This window comes from Vipera ursinii (genome assembly GCF_947247035.1).
Source record: "Vipera ursinii genome assembly, chromosome: 4".
NCBI classification, from domain to species: domain Eukaryota; kingdom Metazoa; phylum Chordata; class Lepidosauria; order Squamata; family Viperidae; genus Vipera; species Vipera ursinii.
Genome location: NC_139514.1, coordinates 16,055,166 through 16,079,180, shown reverse-complemented (window position 1 = coordinate 16,079,180; position 24,015 = coordinate 16,055,166). Strand labels below are relative to the sequence as shown.

General features: G+C 39.5%; 2 protein-coding genes and 1 long non-coding RNA gene across 6 annotated transcripts in view; 1 reads left to right on the top strand and 2 right to left on the bottom strand.

Annotated features, from left to right (window-relative positions):
* Window positions 1-2,369, bottom strand: part of DYNC2H1 (dynein cytoplasmic 2 heavy chain 1) — a gene marked incomplete at its 5' end in the record, with an annotated part of 166,288 nt that extends 163,919 nt beyond the window's left edge. For both annotated transcript variants that reach the window (XM_083362406.1, XM_083362407.1), the window contains one exon: window positions 2,169-2,369. In XM_083362406.1, the coding sequence (XP_083218532.1) occupies window positions 2,169-2,369 (201 nt within the window). The remainder of the gene's footprint in view (window positions 1-2,168) is intronic.
* Window positions 2,370-5,177: 2,808 nt separating this feature from the next.
* Window positions 5,178-6,216, bottom strand: LOC310639928. The gene is made up of 2 exons (XR_014492432.1): window positions 6,023-6,216; window positions 5,178-5,654 (listed from the first exon to the last, which is right to left on the bottom strand). It is a non-coding gene; the product is annotated as an uncharacterized lncRNA (long non-coding RNA).
* Window positions 6,217-6,351: 135 nt separating this feature from the next.
* Window positions 6,352-23,775, top strand: DCUN1D5 (defective in cullin neddylation 1 domain containing 5). Of its 3 annotated transcripts, XM_083362426.1 has the most exons (9): window positions 6,359-6,763; window positions 7,721-7,788; window positions 13,329-13,420; window positions 14,906-14,976; window positions 17,836-17,927; window positions 18,299-18,407; window positions 18,489-18,593; window positions 19,051-19,153; window positions 22,989-23,775. In XM_083362426.1, the coding sequence occupies exons 2-9, from the start codon at window positions 7,748-7,750 to the stop codon at window positions 23,042-23,044; spliced, it is 669 nt and encodes a 222-aa protein (XP_083218552.1). In that variant the 5' UTR covers window positions 6,359-6,763; window positions 7,721-7,747; the 3' UTR covers window positions 23,045-23,775. The 3 variants fall into 3 exon arrangements, with proteins under 3 accessions (XP_083218551.1, XP_083218552.1, XP_083218553.1); XM_083362425.1 differs by lacking the exon at window positions 7,721-7,788 and having other exon boundaries at window positions 6,352-6,763; XM_083362427.1 differs by lacking the exons at window positions 6,359-6,763; window positions 7,721-7,788 and adding an exon at window positions 13,159-13,177.
* Window positions 23,776-24,015: the final 240 nt, after the last annotated feature.

Here is a 24,015-nt window from a genome sequence, read left to right as displayed (position 1 = left end):
ACAATATCTGTAAATTATTAAAAGTATAGGGCACACTCTACAAATATTAAACTTTCCTATCCCAGAGAGGAAAAACAGAAAAATTGAGCTACATTTTAATATTGGCAATATCACATACAAAGAAAAGCAAATAAGGAAAACAGGATTTACTTAAAAAATGCTAGAGTAGAATGTGACTTTTTAATCTAAACCAAGAAGCACAGATACAGAAATGTGTGTTTTGGTAAGATAAATTGTGCAACACGTAGAGAAAGCAATATATGTTTCCTCCCTCTCTTTAATTAAATGATTGTTTATAATATTACCCTTAAAATCATACTAAGAAATAAATGACCTACATGTAAAAGGCTTGTAGAGAAGCATTAAATGTTCTGTGGCTTGATACCTTAAGAATACAGTTATAAAGCTGCCTTACAAACATCAGGCTTACAACTGTTCTGAATGAAGACATGGCTGGTTCTAGCTTACCAATCTGCATGAATCCAACCTCTTGTGGTTTATTCAACAATACAACATATAAACCAGCTTAGTGAATCAGAGCATCAGTCCATCTAGACCATGGGTATCAAACTTGCAATGTCACATGACGTGTCGTGACATATCATGACTTTCTTCCCATTGCCGGCAATGGGGTGGGCACGGTTTTGCCATGACGCATCCGGCCCATGGGCCGGCAGTTTGACACCCCGATCTAGACCATTATAAACACTACCTGGAAGCAACTATTTTTGATTAGGGACTAGAATTTTTCCTACCTTACAATACAGTATTTCGATCGTATCTTAGATTACCTGCATCAAAAGTATAACTTACATTACAGACTAATAGATAACATTATGATGCATTCACTATATCCAAAGGAAATTTTGATATAGGTATACATATATATGCTATAAAACCTAAGGGCACAACATTAATCTACACAAAAAGTAATACAAGTATTCCTCAACTTACAATAATTCAATTAGTCACCATTCAAAGTTACAACGGCACTGAAAAAAGTAACTTATGACTGTTTTTCACACTTACAACCATTGTCACATTCCGTGGTCACATGATCAAAATTCAGACACTTGCAACAGGCATGTGTTATAGTGGAGTGTGCAGTTGCAGTATCCCGGGGTTATGTGATTGCTTATCAGAAGGATGCAAAAAATAATCAAAGTCAATGGGGAGGCCAGATTCACTTAACAAGCATGTTACTAACTTAATAACTGCAGTGATTCACTTAACAATTGTAGCAAGAAAGGTAGTAAAATGGGGCAAAACCCACCTAACAAATGTATCACTTGGCAATAGAAACTTTGAGCTCAATTGTGGTCATAAGTCGAAGACTATCTGCATTTCCTCCATACACTGTGTGTGTGTGTGTGTGTGTGTGTGTACACCCACACACATACAGTACATATATTTATTTATACATGCATATACCTCCATGCTCCATATTTGTTTGTTTTTAATCATTTAGTCTTGTCTGACTCTTGATGACTTTATAGGCAAGCACTTTCCATGCTACTCTGTCAAGCACAGCTTCTTTCAATTGTTGGGTGTTCAACTTTGTATCAGATTTGATGTTATCAAGCCAGTGTGTTCTTTGCTTGCCCCTTTGTCTTCTTCCACTAACTATTTCTAGCATTTATGATTTCTCCAATGAATTTGCAGCATGACATAGCCAAGGAAATCAGACATAGTCTTACGATTTTAGCTTCTAGCGATGTGTCTGGATTTATACAACTCTCTGTAGGTTACTCTGGCTGTCCATAATATAAAAGGTAAAGGTTCCCCCGCACACGCGTGCTAGTCGTTTCCAATAATATACGTAGTAATTTACACCATCACCACAGTTCAAAAGCATCAGTTCTTCAATCAGCCATTCTTAGGGTCCAACTCTCACACCCATACTTCTTTATAGGGAAGAGTCAAAGACTATTGCTTTAACTAGCCTAGGGGTAGCAGCTCTTTTATGATTCGTGGACTGGCTGAGGAATTCTGGGAATTGAAGTCCACGAGTCATAAAAGAGCCAAGGTTGCCTACCCGATTTACTAGCCTTTTTGTATTTATATCAATCTCTCTGCATTTATACACACAGAGAGACATATTAATAAATAAAAGGTGGAATAAATATCTAACACTGATAACAATATAATTAAAAAGGACGTCACAGTACCTTATTCGAGACAACAATCTGGTCCTCTGAGTGCTGCACACAGAGAAGAAATTCGTTGCCATCATCCAAAAAGTTGGCCAGTTCCGGACTGGCAGAGAGGGGTGCCAGGCTCCCATACGACGGCAGCCCAAAGTAGTTGCCAGCAGTGGCCGAAATGAAAATCTTCCTCTTGTCGCCATCGCCGTCCCCATCGAGAGGCATGACAGTCGCGACTCCGGAGCTCCGCCTAGGAGAACGGGGACCAGTCCTGGAAACGCTGCGGAAAAGCCGAGAGCCGCTTTTTAACCAAGGCGTCCGCTCTTCTGCCCCATCCCAGAAAAAACAGAAGAGTTTAAGAACATTCTTTTAGAGAACAACCTGAAGAGAAAATGGAATGACCAAGATCAAGAGGAGGACCCGAGATGAAAGGGGTAACGCGAAGGAAACGGAAGGAGGCTCGCTTCCCATAGGAAAAAAAAAGAACAAAGACTATTATATAAGGGTTTCCTTTGCTTGAAGGGCTGCTATTCTATACCGGCGGGGACGGACACCGGGCTGCCGCGAAAGGTAAGGAAGGAAACGCCTGTTTGATTTCTCAGAGGCACCCGGCGGGCAGCGTTGCTAGGCCCGGTTGCTAGGGCAACCAAAATGGCGGACGCCGCCTAATGCTGAGACGCGTGTCTTAAGGGCGTATCAAGCGATCCGCATCCACTTCTCCAGAACCCTGGAATACAGAAAATCCAATCGGTGGGATAGGTAATCGCTAAGGCGTGTAACTCACGCTGCTTTGGGTGGATGCTCCGCGAGCGGCATTAAATGTGCACGGTTAACGTAGAACGGCCCAACAGATGTGTTGCATTACGAGTACCATCATTCACGCAAAAAAAAAGCACTGTTGGGTGGAGGTGGTGAGATATGTTGTGTGGAGGTCAACAGTCTGGAAGGGGTTGCTATACTCCGTGGAGCAGGGGTCTTCAAACTTGGCCCTTTTATGACTTGTGGACTTCAACTCCCAGAATTCCTCAGCCAGCTTTGCTGGCTGAAGAATTCTGGGAGTTGAAGTCCACAAGTCATAAAAGGGCCAAGTTTGAAGACCCCTGCCGTGAAGAATCTGTTGAGTCTACAGATAGTTGAATTACACAGCCCAGCAGCCGCCAACTACTGGTCAAGGACTCTGGGTGCTGCATTTCGGGAAATATATGGAATATAAGCTGGGTAGAAATAGTGTACTCTGTTGGTATTCTGTATCACAAAGGAACTTCCAGTTTGCTTCCATTTCCTCTATCACTAAGGCTGACAATATGTTAAAACTTTCAAAGAAACAGGTAATATTATGCTTTGCTCACTAATTCATAAAAGCTACACTTCTCTGAAATTAGTTGTAAGCCTCACTAAACTGAGACTTGACTAAAAATATAGTTCTATTTTGTTACATCCTTTTATTAGAGGATAAAACCACAACTACAAACCATTTATCCTGATCTGAAGATACAAAAATCCACAACACTTTAACTCATTTCTGAGAGCACATGTGGATTTATTTCAACTACCAATCTTTCTGATGGCAGCTCAAGGCAGTACACATGGAGTTCTCAAATTTAATCTTCACAATTATGTGAAATAAATTGGGCTGGAAGTTTATGCTTATCCCTAAATCATTACATGACCCATTTTCTAATGATAAAGAAAACGTGGGCCTTACTGGTTGCAGCCCTGCAATTTAACCATCACACTTGTTAATTACGTTTTGACTATGCACTATATTTTTGAATGCCAGAAATCATGCCTCTATTTAATGCTTATACAGTTTTGCCATCAAGGAAAACTTTCCCTTTAAACTGTATCCCAACATTTACGCGGATTCTTTTCTAGCTGCTGAAATTGTACACATGCCTGTCCCAACATGATGCTGTTAGGAATCATCTATCTTCAAATGTCATACCCCAGGTGTCTCCATAGTGCGGTATCATGGGAACACCCTTTAATACATCAGGAGGATAACTAATTGGGGAGAGGCATTATATATACCTTTCTAAATGATACAGTATAATATAATACAAATCTTTTTTTGTTTCTTCATTCATATAACTCTAATTACTTTACCATAAAGGAATTTTGACATTCTCCTTTGCTGGAGAAAGTGATGCAAGTATCCCTTCATTTTGTTCAGCATTGTTCAGGCTTTCAAGACTGATGTCAGCCCTTCAAGACAGGCCAAGTCAGGAAACACTGCAGGGATGCCAAGAATGCTACGTACTTTATTGCTGTAGGATAAAGTAACAAACTGAAAACCCCACAAGTTTTTATCTGTCCCTCTCATACAGCGCTAAACAAGTTTTTTTTCTCAAGATTGCTTCAATCTCTGGATTGTGTATAATTTTTTCTGCAAGTCTCTTTTTAGCAGTTCTTTCATACCTTCCCCAATGGCTTCTTTAAATTCCTTTACACTTACAGTATAACATTGATTTATTTTGCCTTCAGGCAGTTTTGACTCCTGGCAACTACATAAAGTCCATGCAGTTTTCTAGGCTGTATTTTCATAAGCGATTTTACCCCAATGCCTTTCTAGGGCTCAGTGAAAATGACTCACCCAACAATATATTTAACATTCAAAAAAAGTAAGCATTATCTAAAATGCTGGGCATATAACTCTGGCTGGCATACAAATCAAGACATATATGTTTTTATGGCTGTATACAATATTAAAAGCAACAATACTATTAATAAAGATTCAGCTTCATCATCATTTGGTTTGCAAAGTTTGACCCCAACTATTTAAACCATAACTTAAGAATTTGTGCAAGCTCAGCAAACTGTTTTAATTAGAAATAAACCAAGCAAGTTAACCATGGCTGGGCATGAGATGAAAACCCAACCAGTAACTGGGAATAGTTCCCTTTGACTTCTGAAAAGATAACAGGTAGTCCTCAATTTACGACCATGAGATAAAAATGTATGTTGCTAAGCAGAACATTTGTTAAGTGAGTTTTGGCCCGTTTCTTGCCATTGTTAAGTGAATCATTGCAGTAGTTTATTTATTTATTTATTTATTTATTGAGTTTATATACTGCCCTATTCCCGTAGGCGGTTTACAAGGCAATTATTTATTTATTTATTTATTTTTGGGACTTATATGCCGCCCTATCTCCCGAGGGACTCAGGGCGGCTTACAACAATAAAAACAATACAAAAATTAAAAAACGAATTAAATAACAGCCCCTAAATAAATTAACTACAATTAAAAATTAAAACATATTTAAAAACCCATCATCAATCCAGGTCAGCCTGATGGAAGAGAAAAGTTTTGAGGTCACGGCAAAAGGACCGGAGGTCCGGGGCCATCCGAAGCTCAAGGGGAAGCTGGTTCCAAAGGGCTGGTGCTCCCACAGAGAAGGCCCTCCCCCTGGGGGTCGCCAGCTGACATTGTCTGGCCGACGGCACCCTGAGGAGGCCCTCTCTGTGTGAGCGCACTGGGCGATGGGAAGTCGTCCCCGGTAGCAGACGGTCCTGCAATTAAAACATAAAATACAAAAGTTAAAATCAATTCAAACAGTAATTAAATTTAAGCCCTTAAATTAAGTCTAAAATCCAATTAAAAATTAAGTTAGTAACCTGGTTAAGAGAAGCTGGCCTTCCCCATTGAATTTGTCAGGTGGCGGCAAAAGCTGATCACATGACCTGAGGGCACTCCAACCATATGAACCAGATTCCAAGCGGCCAACTTTTGCTCACGTGACCACGAGGATACTGCAATGGTGGGAAGTGTGTGTGTGTGTGGGGGGGGGAAAGCTCCTAAGTCACTTTTTTACAGTGCAACAGTTGTACAGTGACGCTTTTTCCAGCACGGTCGCTAAGTGAACTGTTCTAAGGACTACCTCTATCCGTGAGCCTCTGCTGAATTAGGCGGGATGACGCCTAACCTTGCCCGTCTCGGGAAAGCAAGCCCTTCTTATTAGGGGCTGACGAGCCGCCCTCAGGGAGAAATTCACGCCCGGCCCGGCCCCTCTCAACCCACGTCACAACCTCTCCCCAGTGACGCCCGCCAACGCTGCCGAAAGCTGGGGCTAATAACGCGTCGGCGCCGTCCCCCGTCTCTTAGCTCCGCCCGAGAGGAGGCGGGGCGAGCGGCTGCCAGTCGAGGCGCGTCGCTGTCACTTCCTGCTCCCGCCTCTTCGCGTCGGGCCGGCGCAAAAGCGCTCGCGACTCCTCTGTGCCTTGCCGGCTTCCCCGCCGCCGCGGCTGCTTCTACCTCAGCGTGGAACGCTCCGCGCCCCCCCCACTCTCTCTCTAACCCCGCGCGCGCGCGCGCGTTTGCCCTGGCAGGCCCGGCGGCAGCAGGAAACTGAGGAAAAAGAAGGGGCCGGAGAACGAAGCAGGCGCGGCGGCACCCGGAGCCGCTGCTCCTTCGTAACAGCCGAAGGACGGAAGAGGAGGAGGCGGCGGCGGCGGGCGCTCTTCATCACCCGGGAGGAGGGGGCACGCTGGAGGGCCTGGCTCTCCTCGTCTTCTGCTCGGTCCGCTGTACGGGGAAGAGAGGAGATGCCCGTGAAGAAAAAGCGCAAATCTTCGGGGCAGGCGAGCGACGAATCGGGCCTCAAGAAATGTAAAATCAGCAGGTACTGGATCTGCGGTGGGACGGGCCTAGCTTTGGGACCGCCCAAGCGGAGGGGGAGGCGGAGGGGGGGGTCTCCTTTATGGGTGACGCGGCTGGAGCCCCCCCCCCAGGAGGGCGATGAGGAGCGCCTGCTTTTTGATCTCCGAAGGCCCCCCCCTCTGATTTAAGGAGGGGGGGTCTCCTTCCTTTCCCCCCAACCCCCCCCCCCCGCAATTGCTGGTCACCTTTTCTGACAGGTAAGGAAGGATGGAGATGTCAGGTACTGCCATCTACCCCCCCCCCTCCACCACCAATTTGAATCTGCCTTTAACATAATCGCTGCCTCTCATTCCGTGGTCTTTTGTGTGTGTGTGTGTGTGTGTGTGTGTGTGTGTGTTTCTCTCTTAGCCTCTTAAGAAGTGTGCTTTTCATACTTCCTTGGCCAAAAATTGGAACATTTTTTTTAAGGATGATTTTTCCCCCCTTTGTACTGCTCCCTGCCTGAAGGGCTAGTAGTTAGTAGGTTCACTGATGATTCTGTAGCAACTTTCTCCTAAGTGCTGCTTTCCAAGTGTTTTGGATTAAATTCACACATTAGCAAGACAATTCAATACCTTTGCTGGCTGGGTTTGTTTGGGAGCTGAAATCATGAACATCCTGTGAGCACCTGATAGGGGAATGCTGCTCTGCATAGTGACTGTAATGTTTCAAGGAGCCTTCATCAGCTCTAGTGTGCTTGGTCTGCACTAGGGATTGCAAAATCCACGAATGATTTGTAATAGAGAATAGTAAAGTCATCTCCCCCAACCAGACCCTATGGTGGTATCTACACCAAACCACATGGTGTTAAAATAACAGCATGTGTTACGTTATATGAAGGATGAAATGGCATCCAGTCAAGTATATAAATTCTGTCATTTGCTTGCTGACATCATGATGTATGTGTTATTTGCCCCTCCCCTGCTTATCCTTCCTCCAGGTGCCTATGGACAGGATGAAATAGAACATGTTGCCTTATGATGATGGGAGTTGCAGCCCAACATGTCTGTAAGGAAGCTGGTTAGGAAAGAATAGTGTAATTTCACCTTCAGCTGATTTTATTTATACATAAACATATCTCTGTGTGTGTATGTACACACATACAACTTATTAAATTTATATGCCACCCACTCTGAAAAGTGAATGTATGTGTGCATATTCTGTTTTGATATTTGCTAGCTGCTTGGAGAAGCAAGTTGGCATATAAACTGAAGGCTAGACAGAATTCACTATCTCTTAACTGGAAATTTTCTGTCTTGATAAACACAGACCTTCCAGGATTTAATACAGGGCACTGTGTGTGTCTCCTAGTACTTTGGAATTCTTTGCCCAGCCCTCAGGTTCACGAAATACCCTCTTCTACATAAGATTGTCAAAGCAATTATATTCCACTAGAGTTTTTTATTCTTAGTTGATTAGGGACATCCATCTTAGGGTGATTAATCTTATGTGCTTTTTTATGTTTTTACTCTATTGTTGTAGAGAGGCAGTTTGGTGTAGTAGTTAAGGCATCAGGATAGAAACTGGGAGAAATAGAGTTCTAGTTCTGGGCACAAATCCAGCTGGCTGATCTTGGGCCAGTCACTTTCTCTCAGCTCTAGGAAGGAGGCAATGGCAAACAACACTTGGAAAACCATGCCAATAAAACAGAGAATTGCCAGTCTCTGAGAATCGGACATAATTGAACAGAAAAAAAGTTAACATGTCCATTTACCCCTATAATTCTGTACCCATTACTTTTCCAATACAAGTCAAGATGTAATGAAAGTGCTCAAAGAATTACTCTTGATCAGATGTGTAAAAATTCTTAGACTTTTCATCTTTTCACACTGTTAGAGACAAATTATAAAAAAAGGTAGCTAAAGTATAGATTTTGACATAACATCTTAAAATTTACACTAGAAAGGATTACATTGATACACCTTTGGTCGTCTGCTTATATATTGTATGGTAATGAATCAGTATTTTATTTAAAAATATCACATATATTTGCAGAAATGTTAGCCAGTTGATTGATAATGTAATGTAAAATGATAATGTAAAAGTTGAATTCTGTTCACATTGGCCCACCCCAAAGTCTAACCACAACTTTTTCAATCTACTGTAAAAAAAAAAGGTAACTACACTGTTCTCTCCCTCTGCCCTCCTAAAGCTGCTACTTACTTAGGATTGCAAATGCTGTTAAATTCAGCGTGACAGGCTTTTAAATATACATGCATAGAATTGTGCTGTTAGAATCTCAAACAGGTTCTATCTGTTCCCTGTATACCAACTAAACTGTTATGTGGACCATAGCTCTAGAATTGCAGAGTTAAAACTTGCTCCAATCAATAGTGAAAGTGTGTATATATATAGGACTAAAGATAATATTAGCTGTTGAAAGAGCACAATGAAACCTGTTAGGCATCATATATAATAGTGTGACAGATGTTTCAGATCTAATGGAAAAGGATGCCTTGAAATAGTAACACCTGATTGCAGTTGCAGCCATGATGTTCTCCACATTCAATTACACTTCATTTTAGCTTACTGTTACTTGAAAAAGGGATGAAATGAAACCACAGTTAGTGTAGTGTTTTAAAGTAGAAGAGAATAGCTCTCTGCAACATGCTGCCTACAATTCATTATAAAAAGCATTGCAGAAATTTAAATAGCACTGGTTATTTTAGGTAGCTAGATGTTCTTTAACAAATGAAAGATGCTCGTGCTTTTTTTTGGAAATGTCCACCAAAAGATTACATAGTAAATAATATCCTGTAGAAATGGAAGAGAGAGCAAGAAGCAACATTTCCAGTTTTCTTTCTAATAAATGATGTATTTTATTATTTGTCATAGCAGCCATTTTGTAACTAACTTACTTAACATACTGTGAAGACTACAATTTAAATGCATACATGAGCCACAATTGCCAGGCTTTTCAATGTAGTAACAATTGCCCTCAGTTTTGTATTACAAGCATAGTAAATATTGAGTCACTCAAGGGCAGGTAAAATGAATTAAATTAATACATTCAATTATCTTTCTAATTGCCTTTATAGCTGCTAAGTGCTATGTGTAAGATGGCATTCAGTCCTACTTTGTATGGGAATACAAATTAAAAAGTCCTGACAGATTTCTCCAGTCCATCCTCTGGTTGAACACATCTAATGAAACTTCACTAGTCAATTCTTTCCACTTCTACTGCAGGATGGTGTCCTTAATTGGAATCTGCTTCCTATTACTTAAGATCCTTATTGTGGTATTGCATTCTGTACCAGTAAAGAACAAATTGCATCACCCCGTTATTTTTCTGAGAGGTGGAAGTGCCCATTTTTTTCTCAGTTTTTCATAGCATTTAGTACATAGTTACTTAGCAATTGTCTTTTAACCTTTTTTTGAATCAATTCCAATTTGTCCAAGTGCTTCTGAGGCTCAAAACATAATAGATCAAATGTTTAGATGTTTCTCAACTGACAGTTCAGTACAGTACAATTTTGGCTTATATTTTTAGTTCTGGGTATGACTGTTGAATGTCATCTAGAATATATAGGCTTTCAGTTATACTAAAACATTACTTTCTGCAGACGGGCGCATATTACATGGCCTTTAAAATATGACTTCTCTATCTCAATAGGGAATATGTTGCCAAATTAAAATGCTAAGACCTCTTGAATTTGATAGGATTTGCTTTTATACAAATATATCTAGGAATGGAATAATTACCAAAACATTTTGCCATGGGCATGATCTCATGAGATGTCAAGCCTAACATCTTGCAAGATCATCTGGGATTCCTTCAAGCCTCTAACTTCTGGGGAAGCATACTGGTTCCTCTGTGGGATGAGCTCAGTTGCCTGCAAATTAGATCAGTGCTCTTCCTGCCTGATATATGTGGCCAGAAAAGGAATTAAAACATTGATGCAGGAGGTGAGTGTCTTCTTGAGGAAGGAGATGATACCAGCCTTCAGGAAGGTGGTGTTATAACTTCTCCTCAAGCCATCATTCACTTGGGTGCCCTAAATAATTACTGGCAGATACCCTTTTTAATAAGATGGTTGGACTTACGTATACAGGTTTCTGGATGAAATGGATTGTCTGGATTCCTTCCATTTGGGTTTTAATTTAATTTAATTTAATTTAATTTATTAGATTTATATACCGCCCTTTCCCGAAGGACTCAGGGCGGTTTACAGGGTATTTTAAAATCACACCAATACAAATACAAAAGTTAAAAAACAATTAAAAAGATTAAATTATCCCTGAAAATAAAAGCCCCAGTTAAAAGAAGAGCCTTGGTGGAGCAGTGGGCTAATGCCTCCTTAAGTAACACCAGCTGCCTGCAATTAGTGCAGGTTCGCATCCCACCAGGCTCAAGGTTGACTCAGCCTTCCATCCTTCCGAGGTAGGTAAAATGAGGACCCAGACTGTTGGGGGCAATTAAGCTGACTTTGTAATAATGCCGCTTGGGGTGTGTGTGTGAAAGCCCTAATAAGCAGGCATATACATAGAATGAAGGCTATTGCTACGTTTGTAAGCCGCCCTGAGTCTTCAGAGAAGGGTGGGATATAAAATGGAATTTAAATAAATAAAAAATAAAAATTCTCAGCCTGGGCCGGAGAGCTCAAACAGCCAGGTCTTCAGGTCCCGGCAGAATGAACGCAGGTCAGGGGCAGTCCTGAGCTCCACGGGCAGCTGGTTCCACAGGGCAGGCGCACCCACTGAGAAGGCCTTCCCCCTGGGTGTTATCCGCTGGCAATCTTTCACCGGTGGCACCCTGAGAAGACCCTCCCTGTGTGAGCGCACTGGACAAAGGGAATGTGATGCTGGCAGCAGGTGTTCCCTCAAATATCCCAGACCCAAGCCATTCAGGGCTTTATAGGTCATCACCAGCACCTTGAATCTCACCCGGAGGGCAACCGGAAGCCAATGCAGCTCGTGGAGTAGAGGTGTTACATGGGAGTATTGGGAAACCCCCATCACAACTCGCGCGGCCGCATTCTGCACCAGCTGAAGCCTCCGAGTGGTCCTCAAGGGCAGCCCCATGTAGAGAGCGTTGCAGTAGTCTAAACGGGAGGTCACAAGCTCATGAGTGACTGTGCGTAGGGCATCTCGGTCCAGGTAGGGTCGCAACTGGTGCACCAGGCGAACCTGGGCAAAAGCCCCCCTGGTCACGGCTCCTATATGATCTTCAAAATTGAGCTGTGAATCCAGGAGGACGCCCAAGTTGCGAGCCCTATCAACGGGGGGTAACACCTCACCCCCCATCGTTAAAGGTGGAATAATTTGGTTAGCCCGAGATGCCGAGATGCACATACCTGAGGATGGGAGGGAAACTGCATCAGCTACTCTTACATGACTTGTTAGATTTTTCAGCATTCAGTACCCATCACCTTGGTATAATTTTGGACCACCAGTATGGTTTGGGGATTAAACGTTAGTCCTATACCGGTTTTGCTCATTTCTGAATGTGTTCCCAATTGGTTTTGATTGAGTGTAAAAGCCCTTGAGCTTTCAGTGGAAGCCGCTCAAAGATTCAGCCCCATTGGCCATTTTATTTAATATCTACCCGCTGGAGAGATTATCATTTTGCAGTTACATTTCATAATGTGCTGATGATATCTAGCTTTAGATCTTTATCCTGGAGGGTATAAGGGACTGGATGAGGTGGCAGATTTGTAGTGAATTGCAGCAAGACAGAGCTTTTGTTGGTATAGGAACTCTGAATCCATGAACTCTTCCATGTATTCTAATCTGACTGACTTTTCCTGAAGTAGCAGGTATGTAATCTGAGGTTTTCTTGGAGCCATGGTTCCTTGTGGAGCAGGAGATAGCAGTTGTGACCTAAAATCCTTTCAGAATCTTTACTTGGTGTTCCAGTTGCATCCTTGCGTGGTTCAGAGGTGCTAAGGCTGATTTATAACTTTGTCATCTCTCGTTTAAACTACTACAATATACTCGGCACAGGAATAATTCAAGAAGTTGCAGTTGTGTCATAGAATGCAGCTGTTTACCTACAGATTTACCTAGTTTAGCAGAATAATGATTGTCTTGCAGAAGTTGCATTGCTGGGAGGTTTCTTGGCCGCATTGCCAGTAGATATCTAAAAAAGCCTGTATGACTTGGTTTGGGCCAGCGTTACCTTTAGGATCATCTACTCCAAATGGAATCCACTTGTTCCATGCAAAATTTATTGAAACTTTTGTTAAAGAGTTTTGCGAGGAGCCCTTATTTCTGAATTATATTTATATTATATTATGCCAAGATGTTTTGTAAATTAGTGATTAAAAAAACATTGACAGAATAAAATGACTAAACCTTGGTTTGTTACAAACTTGTTAATTCTTTAAACCTTAGAATGGGTTGTGAGAATATCCAGAAAAGGAAAAAAAGACATCACTTTTGTTCTTCAAAAGAAAAGGTAGTTTGCTCACTAGAAAATATGTAAAAAGTAGTAAATTAAAGCTGCAAATTTAAGTATTTTCTAGATAATGTTATCTATTAATGCGCCATAATTGGGGATTTTTAAAGTAATAGACTTTTACCAACATCTTTTAAAATATGTATTTAAGTTATTGCAGGTCACCAGCTTCCAATAAAGTAATAAGTGGTGAGGAGCATTTTTCAAGCAAGAAGTGCCTGGCTTGGTTTTATGAATATGCAGGTATGAAACTAATGCATGGTTAATGCAATTACTTAGTAATACTAGCTCTTTAATGTGAAACTAACCATCTGTTTAAAAATATTTAAATACAACATGGGGAATGATGTCAGCACATTACTTTAAAAGAAAGAGTGTTCTTGGGTTAGAACAGGATTGCCAAACTGCTGGCCCATCGGCCGGTTGCATCATGCGGAGGCCATGCTCACCCCAGCAATGCGAAAAAAATGATGATACGTCATGACACGTCACGTGACATGGTAAGTTTGTCACCCATGGGTTAGATGGAAGAAAACACACGGGAGTTTCTCAGGTGTGAAATTCTGTTGTTCACATATTGAGCTATGTTGTAACTTTTTAACCTGGTTTGTTGAATATCATCTGTTTAAATATATATCTATCGTGATTTATTTGGCTTTAGGTAGGTGAATGGTATAACTTTATCCAAGGAAGTTTGTAAACTGAGGTTTATGGCTTAACAAAATATATTATCCACAATAATGGTTGCTTATTCAACAACCCCATTTAAGCAAACTGTAGTTGAGTACATAGACCATCCTGATCAGTCCAAGCATGCCAGCTAAAACAGAGGAATACTTTAATACATTTTTATGAAGTCGACATATATTTCTTCTTTTTTTGTATTTATTCCTATAAACGTGGATACAAAATATTTCATCCTCTCAGAAAAGCAGGTTTTGTTGAGAAATAGTGACTAGTCAAAATTAAACCCATTAAGATCCAATGCAGACATGTCAAACTCATGACATCATGTGATGTCATGCGACGTATTGGGGCAGTTTTGCCATTACCAGCAATGGGCTGGGTGCGGCTTCCATGTGATGCATCCGGCCTGCAGGCCGGCAGTTTGACACCCCTGGTCCAATGGTATGAGATTATTTATTTATCCAGGACAGAAGAAATATATATTCAAACCAGGAAAACATTGTTTATGTTAGAAAATGTAATGCTGCAGAAATCTGAATTGTTAGAGAAGAGCAAGATATATTCAGTTACACTATGAAGTGATGTTTTACAAAATATTTTGTGTGCAAATGAATGAATTTTTGTTACATAAATATATTGCAAAATCCATTTAGATTTTTTCCCCATCTTTCTATATTCATAGAAAAAGTGCTAATCCGATGCTAAAATACTTAAATGATTGTCAGTCTTTCATCTCCTATTATATAAAGATAGGCAAATTTAGATTCTGCTTCAAATTCACATACATATGTATAAACGTATGTGTTCTAATCATTCAAAACTGGAACTGTACATTGGATAGCAGAAACTGATTTCAGTGAAACATTTGGAATATGGTGTAATTACGAAACTATATGTAACACTGAAGTGACTCATGAGTACACAGTCTACTGCTTCTCTCTGCTGGTTTCCCATCGTACTCCAGCTTTGATTATGATTGGGCATTGAATGAGGCAGGGACAGATTAAGATAGCATGATGTGCCTCTTTTTTTCCTTTCAAGGTGACGATGAAGTTGTAGGACCTGAAGGAATGGAAAAATTCTGTGAAGATATTGGTGTTGAACCTGAAAACGTAAGCCACAAAATGGCTAATATCCTTTAAATATTGTCCATTCTTTGATTACATTGTGTTTTTCTATTTTTTCTGGAAGAGGAAAACTCTCAGGGACGACTCACACCATGGTCAGTACCTCTTTACTCTCCTACCATCGGGTAGGAGATATAGAAGTATAGCCAGGTGCACCAACAAGCTGGAGAACAGCTTCAATCCATGGGCTATCAGGGTCCTAAACGGGGAAATAACTCTATGCATGATTGACTTGCGAGGCCAGTGTGTTGTGCAATTAGCTCACATAGTGTAACAAGATGGTGGGTTTGTTGTCGCTGTGAGTTGTGCCGGGGGCGGGGCACAAAGAGGCTCAGCCAATCTCACTGTATACATGTTGTACTTCGATAATAAAGGTTTATTCATTCAATATTACTGTCACAAATTAGCAAATTTTAGCAACTTTAAAAAATTGATTTTTAAAAAATATTTTAGTTTTACAACCGGAATCCTATAATTTCTTAATACATTTGGCCATGGGCAGATCTTAAAGTGCTGGAACTTCCTTGCACTATTTTCTGTATAATACCCCTATGTTTTTTATATTTTTTTCCAAAGTCAAAAATATGCAAAGAGAGAACAACACTGAAGATATTGGAATGCATAGGAAGGTTTAAGTATCTATTTCTCCTTACAGATGCTCCAATATATATTATACTTACAGCGGTTGGCAGTAATCAGTGCAAAGAACTAATCAGCACATAAATCAGCAATGCACTCTAATTATTACATTCATTTATTTATTTATTTATTTGTTTGTTTGTTTGTTTGTTTATTTAATTTGTATACCGCCCTTCTCCCGAAGGACTCAGGGCGCTGAACAGGGCAATACATATTAAAAAACAAGATACAAAAATTAAAAGTGATTAAACAACAATGCCCATGAATAAGTTAGTACACATTAAAAAAATTAAAACAGATTTATAAAACCCAACCCCATCCCATCAGGCCAGGCCAGCTTGTTCAAAAAGGTAGGTTTTGAGATCGCACCGGAAGGAGCGGAGGTCAGGCGCCATCCGGAGCTCGACCGGAAGATGATTCCATAAATCCGGCGCATCCACAGAGAACGCCCTCCCCCTGGGGGCCACCAGTCGACATTCTTTGACCGGTGGCACCCTGAGGAGGCCCTCTCTGTGGGAGCGTACTGGGCGGAGGGAAGTTGACGCCGGCCGCAGGTGTTCCCCAAGGTATTCCGGACCCATGCCATGTAGGGCTTTGTAGGTCATTACCAACACCTTGAATCTCACCCGGAAGACAACTGGAAGCCAATGCAGCTCGCGGAGCAAAGGTGTAACATGGGAGTGTCAGGAAACTCCCAACACAACTCTTGCGGCTGCATTCTGCACCAGTTGGAGCCTCCGAGTGGTCTTCAAGGGTAGCCCCATATTTATAATAGAACCAAACATTTTTAGCAGTATCATTGACAGCCAGACTTAAAGTTGAGGATACAAATTTCTTGGTCCCGCCAAGAGACCACTCCGTTTCCCATTGGAAAGGCCATTGTAGAGAATCTCGACTGCCATTGTGTGGGTATTATGTTAATCAGTTTTCCTGGTTGAAATATAATTGGGGAGCATTTTGGTTTGAGAGTTTAGATGGGAAGTGCTCACTGATTAACACCTACAATGAAATGATCAAACGATCACAGACTTTCCCTCAGTTTTAAGGAGCTGGTGGCAAGTATTACTGCATAATTTCCAAAACAATTTGACTACAGCCCTGCAGCTTTGACTTTAAGACTACCCAAGTAATGTGTAATTCAAATATGGTACATGAACTCACAGTATTACCAGGTAGGACCGCGCAGCAGTTTATATCAAAATTTGAAAATCCCCAATTTTTATTTTTATTTTTAACTGACACCTGCCTGTAACTTCTTAAATCGGATATACCTTTTCTTGAAATTCTGCTATAGTGAGCACTGCATGAGCCTAGTGTTGCAGCTATATAAGTGCCACTGCATATTCCAGAGCACATTTGTGATCATTTCAATGTTTCGTGGTTAAGTGGAGGCTTTCCTAAGATTGTAGGAGAAGATCTTTAATAGCTCTCCAAGTACTACATAAAAATAATCAAATGTAGTATACCATCAGGAACAAAAAAACCTACTATTGATTGGTATCTATCAGTAATATTGTTTTGATGGCTCCAAAAGTATTTGTAACATTTGATGTGTTTTGATGGATTGTTTTAATGGCTCCAAAAGGGTGGTACCTGATGAATCTCCGGTGCATTTCTCGGGGTATGGCATTCCAAAACAATGGGGATACTTCAAAAAGTTTTTTAAAAGGTAGGATCAGGCACTTCCTGCAGCGGTAGCTTTCCAGCAATAAGCAATTAGAATAATTTAATGTTATGGAGGGCAGAACAGGAAAGTTTTTTGGTATAATTTTATACAGAGGCTTCAGACAAGGCTATCGTCTTCTTGCATTTCGGAGGCCTTGAAGACCTGTCTCTCGTTCAGCCTTTTGGTTAGTCCCCTTCAAGAAGTGGGTGTGTATTTGCTGCTGCCTTGTTTTGCCAACTTCTACTTTTGTTGTATTTTTATTGTTTTATACTTTTACATATTCTTTGTGAACCACCCACAATCGTTGGGAGCCAGGCGATGTACAAACTGAATTCAATAAATAAATACTTAAATAGAAATGGAAATTTAGTGTTAGCAAGATTGCAAATCCTCAAATGTGTAGTCCCAACACATTTGAAAAGAGTAGCGATTTGGACTGATAAATAACTTTTGCAACCAACCATTGTTTAAAATGTGTTTTGTAAATTTGATTCCCCCCCCCACTCTGAGCCCACTTTTATTTCTTTATTCCTTTACAGATTATTATGCTAGTTTTAGCCTGGAAATTAGAGGCTGAAAGCATGGGATTTTTTACAAAAGAAGAGTGGCTAAAAGGGATGACCTCATTACAGTAAGAACTTCTATTTTAAGCTCTCTTCGATATGTCTATACATTTGGATACATATGCACATTTTCATTTAACAAAATGCTGCAAATACGATTAACTTTGCTTGTATGTTACATCCTTCAAATTAATCTGAAGATACCAGTTTGTGACAGCTCATGTTCTTGAACTGTGCAGTGCTTCAGATTTGAGCACAGAAAGATCCTTCAGAGCATGTACAAGCAAAGATAAGATTAGGGACATTGTAGGCTGTAAAAAATGACATGCAGAGTCACAACCTTGAGACCCCTAGAGTCTAATAGCCTGTGTATTCAATCATACCTACACCCATTTCCTTTTCCCAAATATTTGACATGTAACTTATGTTTTTATTTAAGATGTGACTGTACAGAAAAGCTGCAAAGTAAATTTGATTTTTTGCGATCCCAATTGAATGACATTTCAACATTTAAGAATATCTACAGATATGCATTTGACTTTGCAAGGGTAAGTGAATTGCCTAAGATAATAATGATTTAATTGCGCTTTTATACATTTTCTAAATTGCACTTTTTTGAACCTGTATAGGATAAAGATCAGCGAAGTCTTGATATTGACACAGCGAAATCTATGTTAGCACTTCTTCTTGGAAGGACATGGCCACTGTTTTCAGTGTTTTACCAATACTTGGAGGTAGGGATACATTAGAAAAAAAACAAACCAGTTGATGTTTTAATCCTCCTTCACACATTTTTTGCTAACTATACTCTGGAATTTTTTATGCTTTTTAATTTTTATGTTTTCAGACTTACAATAGTCACTTTGTATTTCAGAATAAATTATGCATTTTAGTACATTATTCTCTGCCAAATGTCTTTCTCAAAATAAAGGCAATGATAGTTGGAAATTTAAAGTAGAAATCAACGACATTTTTATATCATTAATTTGTTGACTGATGTATATGCACTGATGTTTCTTGTTAGTGTACTAAAACCAAGTTATTACAGTCAAGTCAGATTGTTTAAATTCGCATGGAAACTTTTTCTTCAAGCATTTTTGGATGTGCTATAAACTCTATTTTGAAAGTAAACAATTCTTGTCACATATGGCACATATGTATCAAATGATGACATTTCTTATTTTTCTGCAGCAGTCAAAATACAAAGTAATTAACAAAGATCAGTGGTACAATGTGTTAGAATTCAGTAGAACTGTCCATGCAGATCTTAGCAACTATGATGAAGATGGGGCATGTGAGTATTCTACATTCATTATTTTGGAAAGGTTTCAGTTTTCATTACAGTTCTAAAGAGATTGAATCAGTAATATTCATATGAAAACAAAAAAGCATAAATAGGCAGTTTAGGTGTAATTATATAAGTTTAGATGTCATAGAACATCTTTTATTTCAAGCTTGGAACAAAACAGCCCTGCTTGTAATATTCCACCAAAAAACTTTGCTGTAACATATTTGTGGAAACAAAAGTTGCTGCACCTTAACTATTCAATGTACCTTTGGAAAAGCAACCCTAAAATTTTAGTCTTTTTCAGAACACAAAGTGATGCGTCTCCAGAGATCCAAGTTTTATTTCTTTCTTGGAATATTCATAATGGTTGTTTGAGCTTGGAATGTTTTTTTCAGATTAATACAATATTATACTTGGGTATTATTTAGATCATCTAAAGCAGGAGTGTCAAACTGGTGGTCCCGTCCTTTTGGAGCTCTATGCATTACTTATTGAACATACTCATTTCTGTGGTGCTACAGGATATACAAAATTTTCAAAGTCTAGTTTAATTGATTTTTTTGTATCTGTATGAATCAGTCAAAAAACAATAGCATTCCCAACACAATATTGAGAAACTATACTAGGATGGTGTATGAATTGAATGTTCTTGAATCATGGGACTCTGCATGCCTATGTTTCATGACTAGGTAATATTGTGGTTTGATATGTTGTTTTGCTAAAAAAAAGAATAAGTCTCTTTGTACACCACATCTAACATTGCCATTTCAAATATGTTTGCATTATCTTTATAATTCCTTGTTTCTTTCCATTCAGATGATAAAATCATTAAATGTAGACATTATATGCATTACTTTGCACGTGTCTTGGTCTTTAATAGCTGTATACTGTATGTGTATGACAACATTGCTTCTTTTATTGTTTTCTTCATCTGTTATGGAGGGGCAAAGACCTAAAACACATCAAGGAAGCCCTCAGAACTTGTGGCTATCCCAAGGGGCCTTCATCAAATCTCACAAAAAGACCCAGCAGTAGCTCCTCCATAGCAGACCAAGAAAACAATAAATAAAGCAGCGTAGTCATTCCCTACGTTGCAGGAATATTGGAAAAGCTCAGGAGGATCTTCAGCCAACACAACATATGTGCACACTTCAGTCCAAGAATACACTTAAGGCAGAAGCTTGTCCACCCCAAGGATAAAACACCCAGACACAAACTGAGCAACATGGTATATGCAGTACAATGCATTGAGCCATGTGCAGATCTGTACATCGGGGAACCAAAACAACGTCATAAACGTTAGGCACAGCATAGGAGAGCAAACCCATCAGGACAAGATTCAGCAGTCCATCTGCATTTAAAAGACAAAGGCCACTCTTTCGAAGACAGCAAAGTCCATATTTTGGACAGAGAGGACCGCTGGTTTGAAAGAGGGGTCAAAGAGGCCATCTATGTCAAAATTGAATAGCTCTCTGTCAACAGGGGGAGGGATATGACATCATCTATCTCTAGTCTACAACACAGTCCTTTCAACAGTTCCAAGAAGACTTCACACACATTTGCACTATTTAAGTGACCCTGAAGACACAGATAAGCACTCGCTAAATGAATGCAAACGACCATCTGTTTGCAAGGAGTATAAATCTTTCCATTCCCCACTATCCAGCCAGAGCTAAAGAAGCTTCTTGGATGAGAAGCGAAATGCCTTCAAAGAAACACAAGAAAGTCCAGTTGCCTCTTGAAAAAGCATCTTTGGGACTCAGAACTGAGCCCCTCCTCACAGTTGGCAATCTAATTAAGAAGTAGAACCAGTGTAAATCTGTGCCATTGACCCTCCAACCATTGGAGGAAGCTAAAGAGGTACCACTGATAGGTCAAGTACAGCCTTTCATCCTCCTATCCAAGTCCTGACAAAAAATCCACAGAGAAATCAGTGTAGCTTCTATTCTGTCCTCAAGCCTGAACATTGAGTGAAAGGAATAGTCTTCACGTATGTTGCTTAGTAACTTTGAAGTTTACCATGATCCCAGAACTACTTACAACCTGTTTTTGAAGTTAAAATGGCCGTACACACACCTGGCCACGGTCACATGATTGCATTTTGCCACTCAGCAACCAACTATGTCTGTTTGCAGCATCCTGGGACCATGATTTTCGCTCTTTTTTGTCAGTTTCCAGCATTTACTTCCAGAAAAAAGAGCTATTGGTAAAAAATGGGATTCACTCAATATCCTTAATGACTGCCATGTTTGCTTAATGACCACATTGTTCACTTAACAGCTGCCAGAAAAGTAATAATGTTTGGGTGTGGTCTCGTGGCCTGCTTAACAACCCCCACAACTTAGTCATAATTCTGGGCCCAGTTACAGTTGTAAATCAAGAACTACCTGTATTCCATTTCATTTAGGGAATTTAATTAAAATCACACCATCTTTTTAACAATCTGTATTTTGTCGTTCCTGGGGTGGGTGGGTAGGTAGGTAGGTAGGTAGGTTGGTAGGTAGGTAGATAGATGGATGGATGGATGGATGGATGGATGGATGGATGGAAGGATGGAAGGATGGACGGACGGATGTAATTTTTCCCTAAGGAAAAACATAGAGTGAGAGAATGAATTTCTTCTCAAATTTCAGATGAAATAAATCTTTAACTGAAGAATATAATATAAAAATGCTTGCTACTTTTTATCTTATCTTAGGTTTTTTTGAGGTATAAGTGGCTCAAGAGTCTTCCAGCAAAGAGGGCATTCTTTTTATTGCAGAGTGTTGCTGTCTATATTTATCTGTAGCTCTCATTCTGCAAGCTGACTTATTGCAGTTTTAGCATATACCTTGTCTTCAGTCTTTTGTTTTCCTGATAAATCTTGTTGCAAGGTAGTTCTACAAAGAATTATTTTTTTCAAAATGTTATTACTACTTGTCACTACTTGTAGAGGGAGGGAAAATGCCAGAAAGGTTAATAATCTCTGTTCACAGGAGGCCATATATATGTCAGCTTATAATCAAAATATATAGTTGCCACCAATTCTGAATTTATATACTAATGGAAGATCCAATACAAATGCATGGGCAAGGCCTAATTCTGAAGTGGATAAATAGGGCTGTAGTTCATTTTTAGCAGTAAGAATTGGAGAAAAAGAAGAAGGCCCATTGTGTTCCTATTTTTTCCATAAATAGAAGTATTACCTATTGCTGTGCTTAAAATAAAAATCCAAACATTTTTCCATTTTTTAAAAAAAATCTTTTCTAGCAGTAGACTGGCCATGTAGTTGCAGAGTACCATATACTGGCAAATAACATGAGGTAGAGTTGATAAAATTTGGTTAGTATTGTCTTTAATGTCCACTTTCCATGCTTTCTCAGGAGTAGTACAGTGTAGATAATTGTTTCAAGAATTCTTTCCCCGTGTTGCTTTCTGCTTCTGCTATTTTTTAAAAAATAAAACTTAACATACATGTCAGCATATTTTAAGCTAACATTGTATGGCTCTGCAAAAATACAAAGAATATGTCATAGCCACCAGGGAAGAAAGTCTAAACTGCATGTTAGGACATATTTCGTCATTAGGCCCACTCATAAATTACAAAAATTCTTATTTTTCAGCATTGGATTAAAAAAAATGTTTTGCCTATGGTTGTAACGACGATACATTGCTTTCTTGTTTGTTTACAGAGCTCCTAGGTCTTAGAGTCAAAATGAATGAAATGGCATAAAAGCACAGCAAATTAATTAAAAGAATGGTTGATCATCCACTTTGGAATATGTTGTCTTTGCCATTGCCAAAAAAAATCTGAATTTCCTGTGAAGTACTGCAGTTTGTAATTGCCATTTCTCCCTCCCAGGGCCTGTTCTTCTTGATGAATTTGTGGAATGGCAAAAGGATCGCCAAGCATCATAGCAAGAGCAGCTGTGAAGAGAATGCTGGATCTTGTGATGCCCAGTCTATAAACACTGATTCAAAACCAAGGATTGCATTCACATCCTTATGAACTTTAGTCATTTTTTTTCCTTTTATTTTTAAAGGAAGCCTTGTTACATATGAAAAGGGCATTGAACCACACACTTCTGAGACTGAAAATTGGAGGTTTTTGTCTTAAGTTTCTATCATTTCAGAACAATAAAGATTCAGATTTGTAACAGTCTTAACACGTGAAGGATATGACTATGGGTCCTATACTCAAAACCAAAAAAATGTTGAATGCATCAAAAATGTCCAACATGAGTGACTGAATTTCAGATGTATGTTACAATTGTAGTAGAATTAAGAATTTGGTAGATTGGTTCTTGTGGAATGAATGCCTTTAGGAAGGGTGATTAACCTTAAGCCTTGGCTGGTGCGTTGCAAACACCTCTTATCACTTGTGCCATAAATTGAACAGCTTTGTGGAGATAAAAACCTTTATTAATTTATCATCAAATCCTACTACTTGTTTGTTTTGTTTTCTAGTTCAACATTCATAGTGGCCTGTTTTTGTTTTCTTAGAGGCACTGCCTTTGACAAAAGAATTGTAAAACTTGAAACATCATTTGTGTTTATTATATATATATAGGTCTACATCTTAAAGAATAGGAAAATTAAGCTAAATCTTCTGATGTGCATTATGCTGAGAATAAACTATTATGATTCTCCTTCCTCTCCTATCTCCAAATATGGAGAATATATGTTTTTATTACCCTATTTTCAGGTATATGCACACTAAAATTAGGAAGAGTTGCACTACTTTACATGATACGTAGCCAGCTACCAACAACTAATTTACACCCAAGGACTACTCAGATAAATATGTTTAGCTAAATATAAATGTTTACAAGACTGTTTTGTGAAACAAATTATATGTAGAAGAACTGCTAATAGGTAATTGGATGAAT